Raw genomic sequence first — 17524 nt, 5'->3', positions numbered from 1 at the left:
TCGCTTATAGTATAATTTGAACCCGTTTAGGTACAAAGTGGTTACTCATTTGTCTGGGTAGTTTTAAAGTGACAAAGGTGCCATTGCCTACTTATTTGGGGTGTAGATGGACCCATCAGTTAAAGTCTGTTTCTCCCAGGGTCTGATACACTACCTATAGGGGGGCGAGAGTCATGCTCTTGCTGATGTTAATTTAAAAAAAAGCACAAGACAAACTCGTGCACTGCTCTTGCCAGTATCACTTTAGCTTACGTATTGGCCTTTGTCAGAGCTTTTGTGATTTTATTTATTTTAGCTCAACTTGCATCCATTTAGTTTTTATTCAGAACTTGCTGTAAATGAAGCACTCCTGTATGTACTGTGAGGAGACCGGTTGAAAGACTGCATTGAGGTGGTGGTGTGTATTAGCCGAGCCGATAGCTGGGCTGTCACGAGCTAGCTTGGGGCTGTAGCAGTCCAGATAGTCAACGGGTAACAAGAATTGGTCTGCGTTCCAGTAAGGTAGATAAGAAAAGGTTAACCAATGATTCATATTAACTAGAGGTTGACCGACCTATTTTTATTTAAAAAAAAAAAAAAAAAGTTTTAAACGGAATGGCCAATTTCAAGTTTTCATAACAATCAATAATCGGCATTTTTGGACTCCGATTATGGCCGATTGCACTCCACGAAGAGACAGCGTTGCAGGCTGACTACGTGTTATGCGAGTGCAGCAAGGAGCCAAGGTAAGGTGCTAGCTAGCATTAAAGTTATCTGATCGTTTTTTATAAATGTTAACATAATCACTAGTTAACTACACATGGTTGATGATACAGTGCCTTGCGAAAGTATTCGGCCCCCTTGAACTTTTTGACCTTTTGCCACATTTCAGGCTTCAAACATAAAGATATAAAACTGTAATTTATTGTGAAGAATCAACAACAAGTGGGACACAATCATGAAGTGGAACGAAATTTATTGGATATTTCAAACTTTTTTAACAAATTAAAAACTGAAAAATTGGGCGTGCAAAATTATTCAGCCCCCTTAATTAATACTTTGTAGCGCCACCTTTTGCTGTGATTACAGCTGTAAGTCGCTTGGGGTATGTCTCTATCAGTTTTGCACATCGAGAGACTGAAATGTTTGCGCATTCCTCCTTGCAAAACAGCTCGAGCTCAGTGAGGTTGGATGGAGAGCGTTTGTTTTCTCAGGAGTTTTTCCTAGGGAGTTTTTCCCAGCCACCGTGCTTCTTTCACATGCATTGCTTGCTGTTTGGGGTTTTAGGCTGGGTTTCTGTACAGCACTTTGAGATTTCAGCTGATGTACGAAGGGCTATATAAATAAATTTGATTTGATTTGATTTTGATTTGTGAACACCAGTTTTCAGTTCTTTCCACAGATTCTCGATTGGATTCAGGTCTGGACTTTGACTTGGCCATTCTAACACCTGGATATGTTTATTTTTGAACCATTCCATTGTAGATTTTGCTTTACGTTTTGGATCATTGTCTTGTTGGAAGACAAATCTCCATCCCAGTCTCAGGTCTTTTGCAGACTCCATCAGGTTTTCTTCCAGAATGGTCCTGTATTTGGCTCCATCCATCTTCCCATCAATTTTAACCATCTTCCCTGCCCCTGCTGAAGAAAAGCAGGCCTAAACCATGATGCTGCCACCACCATGTTTGACAGTGGGGATGGTGTGTTCAGGGTGATGAGCTGTGTTGCTTTTACGCCAAACATAACGTTTTGCATTGTTGCCAAAAAGTTCGATTTTGGTTTCATCTGACCAGAGCACCTTCTTCCACATGTTTGGTGTGTCTCCCAGGTGGCTAGTGGCAAACTTTAAACGACACTTTTTATGGATATCTTTAAGAAATGGCTTTCTTCTTGCCACTCTTCCATAAAGGCCAGATTTGTGCAGTATACGACTGATTGTTGTCCTATGGACAGAGTCTCCCACCTCAGCTGTAGATCTCTGCAGTTCCTCCAGAGTGATCATGGGCCTCTTGGCTGCATCTCTGATCAGTCTTCTCCTTGTATGAGCTGAAAGTTTAGAGGGACGGCCGGGTCTTCGTAGATTTGCAGTGGTCTGATACTCCTTCCATTTCAATATTATCGCTTGCACAGTGCTCCTTGGGATGTTTAAAGCTTGGGAAATATTTTTGTATCCAAATCCGGCTTTAAACTTCTCCACAACAGTATCTCGGACCTGCCTGGTGTGTTCCTTGTTCTTCATGATGCTCTCTGCGCTTTAATTGGACCTCTGAGACTATCACAGAGCAGGTGCATTTATACGGAGACTTGATTACACACAGGTGGATTCTATTTATCATCATTAGTCATTTAGGTCAACATTGGATCATTCAGAGATCCTCACTGAACTTCTGGAGAGAGTTTGCTGCACTGAAACTTAAGGGGCTGAATAATTTTGCACGGCCAATTTTTCAGTTTTTTATTTGTTAAAAAAGTTTGAAATATCCAATAAATGTCGTTCCACTTCATAATTGTGTCCCACTTGTTGTTGATTCTTCACAAAAAAATACAGTTTTATATCTTTATGTTTGAAGCCTGAAATGTGGCAAAAGGTCGAAAAGTTCAAGGGGGCCGAATACTTTCGCAAGGCACTGTATTACTAGTTTATCTAGCTTGTCCTGCGTTGCATATAATCGATGCGGTGCATGTTAATTTCTCATTGAGTCACAGCCTACTTCGCCAAACAGGTGATTTAACAAGCGCATTTGTGAAAAAAGCACTGTCGTTGCACCAATGTGTACCTAACCATAAACATCAATGCCTTTCTTAAAATCAATACACAAGTATATATTTTTAAACCTGCATATTTAGTTAATATTGCCTGTTAACATGAATTTCTTTTAACTAGGGAAATTGTCACTTTCTTGCGTTCTGTGCAAGCAGAGTCAGGGTATATGCAGCAGTTTGGGCCGCCTGGCTCGTTGCGAACTGTGAAGACTTTCTTCCCAACAAAGACTGTAATAAATTTGCCAGAATTTTACATAATTATGACACACCATTGAAGGTTGTGCAATGTAACAGCAATATTTAGACTTATGGATGCCACCCGTTAGATAAAATACGGAATGGTTCTGTATTTCACTGAAAGAATAAACATTTTGTATCACTGTTCAAATAAACCTACTATTAAAATGATAGACTGATAATTTCTTTGTAAGTGGGCAAATGTAGAAAATCAGCAGGGGATCAAATACTTTTTTCCCCCACTATCAAGTTTTGAGGGAGCGTGCAATTGGCATGCTGACTGCAGGAATGTCCACCAGTAATGTCATTGTATGCTGCAGCATTAACATTTATTTCCCTTCACTGGAACTAAGGGGCCTTGCCTGAACCATGAAAAACAGCCCCAGACCATATTTCCTTCTCCACCAAACTTTTGTCTGTCAGACTGCCAGATGGTGATTCATCACTCCAGAGACCAATGGCGGCGAGCTTTACACCACTCCAGCCAAAGCTTGGCTTTGTACATGTTGATCTTAGGTGTGTGTGTGGCTGCTCGGCCATGGAAACCCATTTAATGAAGCTCCAGACGAACAGTTCTTGTGCTGACATTGCTCCCAGAGGCACTTTGGAACTCAGTAGTGAGTATTAAAACCGAGGACAGACGATTTTTACGCGCTTCACCACTTGGCGGTCTTGTTCTGAGCTTGTGTGGCCTACCACTTCACAGCCTAGACGTTTCCACTTCACAATAACAGCACTTACAATTGACCGGGGCAGAAATTTGACAAACTGACTTGGCAAGGTGGCATCCTATGCCGGTGCCATGTTGAAAGTCATTGAGCTCTTCAGTAAGGCCATTCTAAAGCAAATGTTTCTGTGGGGATTGCATGGCTGTGTGCTTGATTTTATGCACCTGTCAGCAACGGGTGTGGCTGAAATTGCCAAATTCGCATACACTACGCAAAAGTATGTTAACTGTCTTTGTCATAATACCATCATTGAAAACAATGAAAAAAGAGTCATGGGTTTTTGTGTCTTTATTTGCACATTGTAAATGAACAACACATCCAGACAACTTACAACAATCAATGGAAAAGGTCAAATGAAGTAACATACATGTACACCTCTCTCCTAAATAATCACATTGATTATTTTACTGATTTCCATGCACTAAAATCATCAATCATCTCTGATTGGGTTCCTCCATGGGGGGAGGGTCTTTGTGATCAGTGTAGGGAAGGAGAGAGAGAAAGTGATTGGCTGCGGAGGGCTGTAATGTTGACATGGAAAGGGGTCTTTTTCCTTGAAGAGTTGCAGAGATATTGGACACCTGTAATGACAGAGTACATAAAATAACCACTATCAATATAATAAACTCTGAAGCTTTATGATGGTCTGAACACACCAGGTCAGGATCTACAGCATTTTTTTAAGGCATACAGTGCCTTCGGAAAGTATTTAGACCCCTTGACTTGTTCTACATTTTGTTACGTTACAGCCTTATTCTAGAATGTATTACACAAAAAAGAATCCTCAGCAATCTACGCACAATACCCCAAAATGACAAAGCAAAAACAGGTTTTTAGAAATGTTTGCAAATAAAAACCTTATTCACATAAGTGTTTAGACCCTTTGCTACGAGACCCAAAATTGAGATCAGGTGCATTCTGTTTCCATTGATCATCCTTGAGATGTTTCTACATCTTGATTGGAGTCCACCTGTGGTGAATTCAATTTATTGGACATGATTTGGAAAGGCACACACCTGTCTATATAAGGTCACACAGTTGACAGTGCATGACAGAGCAAAAACCAAGCCATGAGGTCGAAGGAATTGTCTGTAGAGCTCCGAGACAGGATTGTGTCGAGGCACCGATCTGGGGAAGGGTACCAACAAATGTCTGCAGCATTGAAGGTCCCCAAGAACACAGAGGCCTCCATCATTTTTAAATGGAAGAAGTTTGGAACCACCAAGACTCTTCCAAGAGCTGTCCACCCGGCCAAACTGAGCAATCGGGGGAGAAGGGCCTTGGTCGGGGTGGTGACCAAGAACCCGATGGTCACTCTGACAGAGCTCTAGAGTTCCTCTGTGGAGATGGGAGAACCTTCCAGAAGGACAATCATCTCTGCAGCACTTCACCAATCAGGCCTGTATGGTATAGTGGCCAGACGGAAGCCACTCCTCAGTAAAAGGCACATGACAGCCCGCTTGGCACCTAAAGGACTCTCAGACCATTAGAAACAAGATTCTCTGGTGTGATGAAACCAAGATGGAACTCTTTGGCCTAAATGCTGAGTGTCACTTCTGGAGGATCACTTCTGGAGGAAACCTGGCATCATCCCTACGGTGAAGCGTGGTGGCAGCAGGGACTGGAAGACTAGTCAGGATCGAGGCAAAGATGAACAGTGCAAAGTACAGAGAGATCCTTGATGAAAACCTGCTCCGGACCTCACACTGGGGCGACCCTAAACACACAGCCAAGACAACGCAGGAGTGGCTTCAGGACAAGTCTCTGAATGTCCTTGAGTGGCCCAGCCAAAGCCTGGACTTGAACCCGATCTAACATCTCTGGAGAGACCAGAAAATAGCTGTGCAGCAATGCTCCCCATCCAATCTGACAGAGCTTGAGAGGATCTGCAGAGAAGAATGGGAGAAACTCACCAAATACAGGTGTGCCAAGCTTGTCGCCTGATACCCACGAAGACTCTAGGCTGTAATCGCTGCCAAAGGTGCTTCAACAAAGTACTGAGTAAAGGGTCTGAATACTTATGTAAATGTGAAATTTCCATTTTTTATTTTTACAAACCTGTTTTTGCTTTGTCATTATGGGGTATTGTGTGCAGATTGAGATGGGGAAAAAATATTTTTCATACATTTTACAATATGGCTGTAACCTAACAAAGTGGAAAAAGTCAAGGGGTCTGAATACTTTCCGAAGGCACTGTAAGTTACCACACAACTGGCAAACAGAGTCATATTGAAACAGTACAATGATGTGGTCAGAGAAGGGTGATTTTTGGAGAACATAATGAAATGTACCATGGAGGGGTACTTATAGTGGCTGGTGTTGCTTGGGTCAATCTTAGTGAGGGATTGCACGTCCCAGTCCCGAGCGTTGACCACCCGTAAACACAGCTCCATGTTGCCCACCTAGAGAACACAGACACACGACTTAGACGTCTGACCCCTTAGTGTGTGTTTCATCATGTGTCATCTCACGTGGCTTTCACACCTCATGACTTCCTAACACAACAGTATTTTATTTGTTGGAAAAAATGGTATATGTATGTCATCCTCAACTGATATTGTCATTTTTAAGACATCATTATGTATAATGGATATGCAATCCAGCTTCATTCTAACCACTAGCAGTCAGCCAGACGGGTGTCTACCCTCACCTGGGGGACTGAGTTGAGCTGGACTGGACTGAGGGATGGTCGGACGGGGAGGGCACGTACTGGCACTCTCCAGTATCCGCTCTGGACCTGGTTGTGCTGGTCGAAGAGCTCCAGCCGTGCCCAGCCCCGGGACACCAGCCTCTGGACCTCCTGACCGTAGGTGTCCAGAGCTCCGGCAGCTTGAAGCTCAACCACCAGAGACAGGGAGGGAGACGGCTGCATCCTGAAGGTAGAGTGTTTCGTCTTTTATTATTATATACACTACCGTTCAAAAGTTTGGGGTCACTTAGAAATGTCCTTGTTTTGAAAGAAAAGCACTTTTTTTTCTCTCCATTTAAAATAACATCAAATTGATCAGAAATACAGTGTAGACATTGTTAATGTTGTAAATGACTATTGTAGCTGGAAACTGATGATTTCTTTATGGAATATCTACATAGGTGTACAGAGGCCCATTATCAGCAACAATCTCTCCTGTGTTCCAATGGCACGTTGTGTTAGTTAATCCAAGTTTATCATTTTAAAAGGCTAATTGATCATTAGAAAACCCTTTTGCAATTATGTTAGCACAGCTGAAAACTGTTTTTCTGCTTAAAGAAGAAATAAAACTGGCCTTTAGACTAGTTGAGCATCTGAAGCATCAGCATTTGTGGGTTCGATTACAGGCTCAAAATGGCCAGAAACATAGACCTGTCTTCTGAAACTCGTCAGTCTATTCTTGTTCTGAGAAATGAAGGCTATTCCATGTGAGAAATTGCCAAGAAACTGAAGATCTCGTACAATGCTGTGTACTACTCCCTTCACAGAACAGCGCAAACTGGCTCTAACCAGAATAGAAAGAGTGGGAGGCCCCGGTGCACAACTGAGCAAGAGGACATGTACATTAGTGTCTAGTTTGAGAAAAAACGACACCTCACAAGTTCTCAACTGGCAGCTTCGTTAAATAGTACCCGCAAAACACCAGTCTCAACGTCAACAGTGAGGAGGAGACTCCGGGATGCTGGCCTTCTAGACAGAGTTCCTCTATCCAGTGTCTGTGTTCTTTTGCCCATCTTAATCTTGTATTTTTATTGACCAGTCTGAGATGTGGCTTTTTCTTTGCAACTCTGCCTTGAAGGCCAGCATCCCAGAGTTGCCTCTTCACTGTTGATGTTGAGACTGGTGTTTTGCAGGTACTATTTAATGAAGCTGCCAGTTGAGGACTTGAGGCATCTGTTTCTCAAACTAGACATATGAATATGTAGACATTCCATAAAAAAAATCTGCTGTTTCCAGCTAAAATAGTCATTTACAACATTAACAATGTCTACACTGTTTCTGATCAATTTGATGTTATTTTAATGGACTATTTTTTATTTTTGCTTTTCTTTCAAAAACGAGGACATTTCTAAATGACCCCAAACTTTTGAACGGTAGTGTGTGTACATATAGTGGCAAGAAAAAGTATGTGAACCCTTTGGAATTACCTGGACTTCTGCATAAATTGGTCATCAAATTGTATCTGATCTTCATCTGAGTCACAACAATAGACAAACACAGTCTGCTTAAACTAATAACACACAAACAATTATAAGTTTTCATGTCTTTATTGAACACAGTGGAAACATTCATTCAGTAACTGGTTTACCCTCCTTTGGCAGCAATAACCTTAACCAAACATTTTCTGTAGGTCAGGAGGAGGAATTTTGGACCATTCCTCTTTACAAAACTGTTTCAGTTCAGCAATATTCTTGGGATATCTGGTGGGAACTGCTCTCTTGAGGTCACTGATGAACATCAAGGCTTTTAGAGATACTTTTGTAATCCTTTCCAGCTTTATGCAAGTCCACAATTCTTAATCTTGGGTCTTCGATCTCTAAAGTTCGAGGCGGGCAATGCTTCTTGTGAATAGCAAACTCAAATTTTGTGACTGTCTTTTATAGGGCAGGGCAGCTCTAACCAACATCTCCAATCTCGTCCCAATGATTGTACTCCAGGTTAGCTGACTCCTGACTCCAATTAGCTTTTGGAGAAGTCATTAGCCTAAGGGTTCACATGCTTTTTCCAACCTACACTGTGAGTGTTTAAATTATGTATTCAATATAGACAAGAAAAATACAGTAATTTGTGTGTTATTAGTTTAAGCAGACTGTGTTTGTCCGTTGTTGTGACTTAGATGAAGATCGGATCTAATTTTAGGACCAATTTTCTTGCCACTGTATATATATGTGTGTATATATATATTTATATACATTTATTTTACCCCTTTTTCTTCCCAATTTCATGATATCTAATCGGTAGTTAGTCTTCTCCCATCGCTGCAACTCCCGTACGGACTCGGGAAGGTGAAGGTCGAGAGCCATGCGTACTCTGAAACACGGCCCTGCCAAGCCGCACTGCTTCTTGACACACTGCTCGCTTAACCCAGAAGCCAGCCACACCAATATGTTGGAGGAAACGCCGTCCAGCTGGTGTCCAAAGTCAGCATGCATGTGCCTGGCCTGCCACAAGGAGTCACTAGAGCGCGATGGGACATGGCCATCCTGGCAGACCAAACCCTTCCCTAACCCGGACGACGCTAGGCCATTTGTGGGCCACCTCATGGGTCTCCCGGTTGCGGCTGGCCTCTAGCACTGCGATGCACTGCCTTAGACCTCTGCGCCACTCGGGAGGCAGAGTTTTGTCTTAGACAAATGTAAAAGAGTGCATTTTCATTCCACCCCAAGTTGTAGTGAACATGCAACCTTCTGAACAACACCACACACAACTCAAAGGAAACCTTAGCTAACAGAGCACGAGACAAGTCTGTCACTCAGTGAGCAACAATTGCCTTTTGATCTCAGGGAAGGTGGGCTGTCACCGATAGACTCCAGCCAACATGCTATGGACGAGTTTCACAGGTACTTTTTCTTATCCGGGTGCATTGCTTACCTGGGCATAGGCTGTTTGACTGCCAGGAGGGCATAGTTCCCAGGGGGCACAGTTTGGCTGTAGGGCTGACCCCCTCCAGGCTGGCACTGTGTAGGGGGCAATGGGGTAGGCCGCCCCACCTCCTGGCCTCCAGAGTAGAGACCAGCCACCGGACGCAGAACCCCCAGCATGGCATCTACCCCAAGCATCAAGTCATAAAAGACAGCAAAACCAGCCCTGCAAATCAAAAAGGATTTAGAGTAGTTTAGAGGTATTTCATACCTGCACATCTAGCCTTCCCTGTAGCTCAGTTGGTAGAGCATGGTGTTCTTATCGCTCTGGATAAGAGCGTCTGCTAAATGACTAAAATGTAAATGTAAATGTACATCTGAGTTAGTTACATAAATGTGTCTCTAATAATGTATGTGAAGGTCATGTTTAATTTTAATCATATAGAAAACTGAAATAGCCAACATAGATGTGCTAGTCATAATGGACTCACGCAGGGTCATAGGGCGCAGGCCCAAGGGAGTCGAGTACATGCCTTTCCTTGAGCGAGGAATGGGGCCTGGGCTGGGTCTGCAACAAGAACATATGGGGGATATACTATATGGGCCTAATGTCGTCAGAGAAAACCAGATATATAGACAGCAATATTAACATCATAGCTTTACCAGGGCTGGAGGGGAATATATCTGGGCAAGGGGATGCATGGCTGGTGGGGCAGGGAACAGAGGTGGAGGGGGTGGGGGCAGCCTCCTGTCCCTAGGGCCCTCTCTGGCTCGCTCTACTTCCCTGTGAAGGCTCTCGAGCTCAGCCTGAATGCTGGCCATGTAGTGGGTGTGCTCTCTCTGGATCTGATGGAGCTCAGACCCCACTGCAACTGGATCAGAGGAATATAGAATCCCATCGAATTAGAATGATTCTAGAAGCATTGGAATGGATTCTAATTCTACACATCCCATAGTAGTCACTGTGAATGTGGTTACTCCTGACTGCCATTGTTTATCAGCAATGTTGCTTGTCTATATAATTATGTGCATGTTAATCACAGAGATGAGATGGAGATGACAACCCACCGTCTTCCCGACGGTGTTTGTCTCTGGCCAACTGGATTCTGAAGATCTCTTCCTCCAGTCTCTGGTTCTCTTGCTCCACAGCCAGGACCTCTGAGTTCCCAGCCTGCTGAGGAGGCTTCATCCCTGGGCAGAGAGAGTGGGAGAGAAGGGGTGGTTAGAGAGGCATCAAAGTTAAGTACTTTTTTCTTTAAAAAACAAACAGTATACAGTTCCTTGTCTCTTAAAGACAACAGAAAGACAAATAGGTGCAAGCACAGACATAAACATGCACAATAGAAACAAATCACTCAAGGTGGCACCAAATGTGACATCCTCCATACCCCAATGAAGGACCATGCAGGATTGACACTCACTCTTCCTCCTGCCATTGTTGTCAGCCCCAGATTGGGCCTGTTGCTCCAGAGTGTGGGCCTCTGCCTGCATGTCATGCATCTGGGCCAGGACAGCCGGATCAGAACCACCTGACTGCATGTAGTCCAGCCTCAGAGCTCTGTCACACCAACAGACACAGTCAAACACAGACATAGATACAGATATGTTGCAGGATAGTAATAACGTACATTGCTACTACTAACACTACTAACACTACAGCAACTATTTAACCAGGTAAGTCATTGAGAACACATTTTCTATTTGAATAATGACCTGACAGCTACTTACTTGCTCTATGATTACAGCTTCTAATATCACCAACAATGGTGCTAATAATAATGTGTACTTTTTGTTCTATGAGGTGTAGCTACACTAAGACATACAAATATTACTTACCTTATTTGGGTGGAGAGGGGTCCATCCACAGAGGATATTAGGTCAAAGTTGACATTATGTCCCTTCCTGTGGTCAGGTTTGGGTGAGTCAAACGTGACCTCTTTGACCCTATGAAAAGCACAGAAGAACATCTTTGTTTGTATGTTCCTTTTTTTATTCTAGTTTATAACCATGTCTATTTATAACTTGTTATAACTCATCACTTACAGTTGAAGTCGGAAGTTTACATACCCGTTTTTCAGCCACTCCACAAATTTCTTGTTAACAAACTCATCTACTTTGTGCATGACACAAGTACTTTTTCCAACAATTATTTACAGACAGATTATTTCACTTATAATTCACTGTATCACAATTCCGGTGGGTCAGAAGTTTACTGTGCCTTTAAACAGCTTGGAAAGTTCCAGAAAATGATGTCATGGCTTTAGAATCTTCTGATAGTGTACCTGTGGATGTATTTCAAGGCCTACCTTCAAACTCAGTGCCCTTTGCTTGACATCATGGGAAAATGAAAAGAAATCAGCCAAGAATTTTTTTTGTAGACCTCCACATGTCTGGTTCATCCTTGGGAGCAATTTCCAAACGCCTGAGGTAGCATGTTCATCTGTACAAACAATAGTACGCAAGTATAAACACCATGGGACCACGCAGCCGTCGTACCACTCGGGAAGGAGACACGTTCTGTCTCCTAGAGATGAACGTACTTTGGTGCGAAAAGTACAAATCAATCCCAGAACAACAGCAAAGGACCTTGTGAAGATGCTGAAGGAAACAGGTACAAAAGTATCTATATCCACAGTAAAACGAGTTCTATATCGACATAACATGAAAGGCCGCTCAGCAAGGAAGAAGCCACTGCTCCAAAGCCACCATAAAAAAGCCAGACTACGGTTTGCAACTGCACATGGGGACAAAGATCGTACTTTTTGGAGAAATGTCCTGTGGTCTGATGAAACAAAAATAGAACTGTTTGGCCATAATGACCATCATTATGTTTGGAGGAAAAAGGGGGAAGCTTGCAAGCTGAAGAACACCATCCCAACCGTGAAGCACGGGGGTGGCAGCATCATGTTGTGGGGGTGCTTTACTGCAGGAGGGACTGGTGCACTTCACAAAATAGATGGCATCATGAGCATGGAAAATTATAAGCATTTGAAGCAACATCTCAAGACATCAGTCAGGAAGTTAAAGCTTGGTCGCAAATGGGTCTTCCAAATGGACAATGACCCCAAGGATACTTCCAAAGTTATGGCAAAACGACTAAAGGACAACAAAGTCAAGGTATTGGAGTGGCCATCATAAAGCCCTGACCTCAATCCTATAGACAATTTGTGGGCAGAACTAAAAAAGCGTTTGCGAGCAAGGAGGCCAAAATTCACCCAATTTATTGTGGGAAGATTGTGGAAGGCTACCCAAAACGTTTGACCCAAGTTAAAGAATTTAAAGGCAATGCTACCAAATACTAATTGTGTGTATGTAAACTTATGACCCACTGGGAATGTGATGAAAGAAATAAAAGCTGAAATAAATCATTCTCTCTACTATTATTCTGACATTTCAAATTCTTAAAATAAAGTGGTGATCCTAACTGACCTAAGACAAGTCATTTTTACTAGGATTAAAAGTCAGGAATTGTGAAACACTTTAGCCAAATACATTTTAACTCAGTTTATGTAAACTTCTGACTTCAACTGTACAGTATGTACTGTGAGTGTGTGAGATGGTCATTTGCTGCCGTCTAGTGGACTCACCCAGGCTGCAGGGTAGTGATGTGGTCTTTGAGCTGCTGTAGAGCTTCTTCGTTTCTCTCCTCCCGATCCCTCAGCTCCAGCAGCAAAGTCTCCAGGTGGGCCGTGCTGCCCTGCCCTGCCAGGGCCCCAAGCTGCCATGCAATGTCTGACATACACATACTAAATGTAATCCATTACAGTTACTAGTTACCTGTCCAAATTTCTAATCAGTAACTTAATTTTGGGATTACCCAAACTCAGTTACTTCATCTGAAAACTTTGTTACTTTTGGATTACTTTCCCCTTAAGAAAAACACAAAAATTAACAATCAAGCACATTTGGTGTGTGTCATGATAGTGGTCTCTGACTTGTGGTCAGACTCTCTCAGGTGGAATTAACTTAACTTGAATGTCATTGAGAAAACAGAAAGGTATCATGTATTTTTTTGTTGTTGCAAATATCCTTTCTGAATAAAAAAGTGATACAAGAAGTAATCTCTTTTTTATTAATTTTTTTTACCCCTTTTGTCTCCCCAATTTCGATCTTGTCTCATCGCTGCAACTCCCCAACGGGCTCGAGAGGCAAAGGTCGTGTCATGCGTCCTCCGAAACATGACCGGCCAAACCGTGCTTCTTAACACCCGCCCGCTTAACCCGGAAGCCAGCTGCACCAATGTGTGGAACACCGTTCACCTGACCACCGCGGTCAGCCTGCAGGCGCCCGGCCCAGCACAAGGAGTCGCTAGAGCGCGATGAGCCAAGTAAAGCCCCCCGGCCAAACCCTCCCTTAACCCGGACAATTGTGCGCCGCCCTATGGGACTCCCAATCACAGCCAGTTGGATCGTACCTAGGTCTGTAGTGACGCCTCTAGCACTGCGATGCAGTGCCTTAGACTGGCTACGCCACTCGGGAGGCAGTAATCTAGTTTTTCTATTGTATCTGTAATCAGATTACATGTACTTGATTACATTAGCCAATTTAACCTTTCTAAATGAAAAACTGTAAGATTCATTCCTCCATATCTCTTTGTGTTGGAGGATCTCTATGGCCCCTTACCCTCTCTCTGTTGCTCCAGGAGGTGGTTGTGGGTCTGTATCTCTGCCAACTGCTGGTTGTGCTGCTCTGCCATCTCTTTCAGCCTCTCCCTGTGGGCACACTTTCTCCCCAACACCTGGACCTGGTCCTCCAGACCCTCGGTCTCAGTAGGCCATTTCGGCAGGTTGGGCATACTCCCCTCAATCGACATCCTCAGCTTGTGAAACTATAATTTCAAGCATGACATTTGTCTGTGTCTGTTAATTTATATTACGTCATCTTAAAGGGACTACAAAGGTGGCTGTAGGTTATATTGCATGTCTAGATGGTTCAGATTAAGTGTTGGTAGGCACCTCATTAGTAAGGTTCCTCAAGGCTAGGCTCTCTGACACACTGCCCCGTAGGTTATCTTCTTTCCCAGCTCTCCGTTCTGTGTCATTGGTCCTCCCCTGCATATTCCGCAGGTGCATACCCCGCTGCTCTCTCAGCTACCAGGAACAATCAATGTTAGACAGACACACTACAAGAGCCACTATAACAGCTAACACACTTACCCTTATAAGATCAGGGGTGCGTGCCGGCTTTGGATAGAGTCCCTTTCGCTCAGGCTGCTCTTGTCTCAGCACCATAGGGTCTCCAATGCTGCTCCCGATACAGAATAATGCTTTATGTTTCTCCAGAAGTCCAAGGGTGCGGAATGCCATACTACACTCCCGACAACGGAACTCTCCCAATGACTCCATCACTGCGTCCGTTTTAGTCAAGTTCGCAGGGTAACAACAAAAGGCAAACACCACATGTCCCAAGAGTGAAAAATTAAATGTACTCCTAAATGAGCTAAACGATAATCATTAGACTATTTACCCCCCCCAAGTAAACATAGGTATGCGGTTACTTTTCTCATGTGCGTGACAGGACTGGATATGCTTCTGGTGATTTCCCTGTTTGTTGGTTACTGTCACCATGTCGACGACTGTGTTGTGAGGGAGTGGAGGACGGAGGGCCACAACATGGAATTCTCAAATCGGCTCTATAATCTTTGACTACGCAAATTGCTTTTACAGGTGTCACTGGATAAGTCTAGTACTAAACATATCACTTCTGTATGATTGATTATTTTATACAGAGAAGCAGACAACTGTTTGGCAATCTGATGCAAAATATTTATTGCAATTTTCTTTTTCCAAGATGCAGTAGTTTCTTTCTCGTACAGTACATGACGCCAAATCTGTAAATAATGTTATCAAAATAATCTGAAATCTTTCAAAACTCACATTTTATATTTTTTACAATCCACCTTGAATAAAGGCTGCAAGAACAATATCCAAACAAAATAAATTCATGTTTTACAAAACGGTACCAAATTCGAAAATAAAACAAAAAACAAAGCCTTATGTTTGTGGTCTAAACATTCTACCAGCCAGGAAAAGTGTTTCAATTTCAAAATCTTGTACTGTAAATGCATACATTTTACAACAGCAGTACCTCATTTAAGAAAGCAAACAAGTTGTATCTTAATACAAGCAGTAAGAGGATTTGGGGGACTAAGTTTACAGTATATCAACCAAAGAACTTTAATTTTGCATGTCTGAAAATTAAAAAGACAACGGCTATGATGAGAACCAACATTAAGTGTGACTTAATCATGGAACTGACATTACTTCTGAACTTTGTTTTATTGTTTATGCCGTAACTGGCTACATTCAAATCAGTATGGTATTAAAATAAAATGTTGGTCCATTACTGGAAATTACAGTTTTTCTACCACTTACGAGAAATATAATGATTCAATTGACATTTTAGCTCCTGGGAAAAGACAAAAACGTATCGAAAGAAAGAAAAGAAAAAGCAGAAAGAAAGAAAAGCCCTCAGGAAGGTGTCACCTCTGAACCCTCTGCCACACCAGTGTCTGTATGACCAGTCTCTTGTGAATGAGCAAGAAGAGTGCAGTTGAGCAAGGCACCGTGTCGTGAGGAAGGGTGTAAAGCCACGTTAGGTGTCTGCGTCGTCATCTGATGTCTGGCTGCTACTGATGCTCTCGGTCTCTGTGACCTCTTCTAATTCAGGCTCTAAAGGGTTTCTCAAGGACAACAGCAGGGGCAGGCCCTTGAGAAGAGGCTTTAGGTGAACACCATTCTGGCCAAACCTGTTCCTCTTCAACTAGAAAACACAGACAGTTTTGCACAGGGTGAATGTTGATTGCATTCGTTTTGGAACAGGGCTGCCTCCTGGGCCCAGTGATGTAAAGTACTTAAGTAAAAATACTTTGAAGTACTACTTAAGTAGTTTTCTGGTGTATCTGTAATTTGTATTTGACAACTTTTTACTCCATACATTTTCCCTGACACCAAAAATTCTGGTTACATTTCAAATGCTTAGCAGGACAGGAAAGTGGTCAAATTCACACACTTATCAAGAGAAAATCCCTGGTCATCCATTCTGCCAATGATCTGGCCTGGCTATCCGTAAATTAAAAACAAGAAAATTGTGGCGTCTGGTTTGCTTAATATAAGGAATGTCAAATCAAAATCTAATTTTATTAGTCACATGCGCCGAATACAACAGGTGTAGACTTTACAGTGAAATGCTTACTTACGAGCCCCTAACCAACAATGGAGTTTAAAAAAAATGAGTGAGAATAAGAAATAAAAGTAACAAGTAATTCAAGAGCAGCAGTAAAATAACAATAGCGGGATTATGCACAGGTGGTTACAGACTCAATGATGCGGGTGCACTGGTTAGTTGAGGTAATATGTACATGTAGGTAGAGTTATTAAAGTGACTGTGACTATGCATAGATAACAGAGAGTTGCAGCGGTGCAAAAGAGGAAGGGGGCAATGCAAATAGTCTGGGTAGCCATTTGATTAGATGTTTAGGAGTCTTATGGCTTGGTGGTAGAAGCTGTTAAGAAGCCTCTTGGACCTAGACTTGGCCCTCCGGTACCGCTTGCCGTGTGGTAGCAGAGAGAACAGTCTATGACTGGGGTGGCTAGGGTCTTTGACAATTTTTAGGGCCTTTTTCTGACACCGCCTGGTGTAGAGGTCCTGGATGGCAGGAAGCTTGACCCCAGTGAAGTACTGGGCAGTACACACTACCCTCTGTAGTGTCTTGCGGTCGGCGGCCAAGCAGTTGCCATACCAGGCAGTGATGCAACCAGTCAGGGTGCTCTCGATGGTGCAGCTGTAGAACCTTTTGAGGATCTGAGGAACCAAGCCAAATCTTTTCAGTCTCCTGAGGGGGAATAGATTTTGTCGTGCCCTCTTCACGACTGTCTTGGTATGCTTGGACCATATTAGTTTGTTGGTGATGTGGACACCAAGGAACTTGAAGCTCTCAATCTGCTCCACTGCAACTGTGTCGATGAGAATGGGGGCGTGCTCGGTCCTCTTTTTCCTGAAGTCCACAATCATCTCTTTGGTCTTGATCACGTTGGGGGAGAGGTTGTTGTCCTGGCACCACACAGCCAGGTCTCTGACCTCCTCCCTATAGGCTGTCTTGTCATTGTCGGTGATCAGGCCTACCTGTTGTGTCATCGGCAAACTTGATGGTGTTCGAGTCATGCTTTTTTTGTACCATCTTCTTTGAAATGCAAGAGAAAGGCCATAATGTATTATTCCAGCCCAGGTCCATTTTAGATTTTGGCCACTAGATTGAAGTAGTGTAT

General features: G+C 43.0%; 1 protein-coding gene across 1 annotated transcript; it reads right to left on the bottom strand.

Moving 5' to 3' along the window:
- Positions 1-3980: 3980 nt before the first annotated feature.
- On the bottom strand, positions 3981-14781 carry ccdc17 (coiled-coil domain containing 17). Its single transcript, XM_029749336.1, has 13 exons — positions 14414-14781; positions 14213-14347; positions 13881-14085; positions 12845-12989; positions 11094-11201; positions 10679-10815; positions 10326-10448; positions 9921-10129; positions 9749-9825; positions 9268-9483; positions 6358-6580; positions 5999-6109; positions 3981-4288 (listed from the first exon to the last, which is right to left on the bottom strand). Exons 1-13 carry the CDS (start codon positions 14600-14602, stop codon positions 4142-4144), a joined length of 2025 nt encoding a protein of 674 aa, XP_029605196.1. The 5' UTR covers positions 14603-14781; the 3' UTR covers positions 3981-4141.
- Positions 14782-17524: the final 2743 nt, after the last annotated feature.

This window comes from Salmo trutta, chromosome 4 (genome assembly GCF_901001165.1).
Source record: "Salmo trutta chromosome 4, fSalTru1.1, whole genome shotgun sequence".
NCBI lineage: Eukaryota > Metazoa > Chordata > Actinopteri > Salmoniformes > Salmonidae > Salmo > Salmo trutta.
Note: the sequence above shows the minus strand (reverse complement) of the source record. Positions and strands in the feature narration are given on the sequence as shown.

Excerpts from the sequence above, each read along its gene's own strand:
- ccdc17 (XM_029749336.1), bottom strand. The coding sequence starts at position 14,602 with ATGGAGTCATTGGGAGAGTTCCGTTGTCGGGAGTGTAGTATGGCATTC. Across the intron at positions 14,086-14,212 it reads TGAGGAACCTTACTAATGAG|TTTCACAAGCTGAGGATGTC; the intron begins GTGCCTACCAAC and ends TTGAAATTATAG. Across the intron at positions 6,581-9,267 it reads GTCAAACAGCCTATGCCCAG|GATGCAGCCGTCTCCCTCCC; the intron begins GTAAGCAATGCA and ends CTCTACCTTCAG.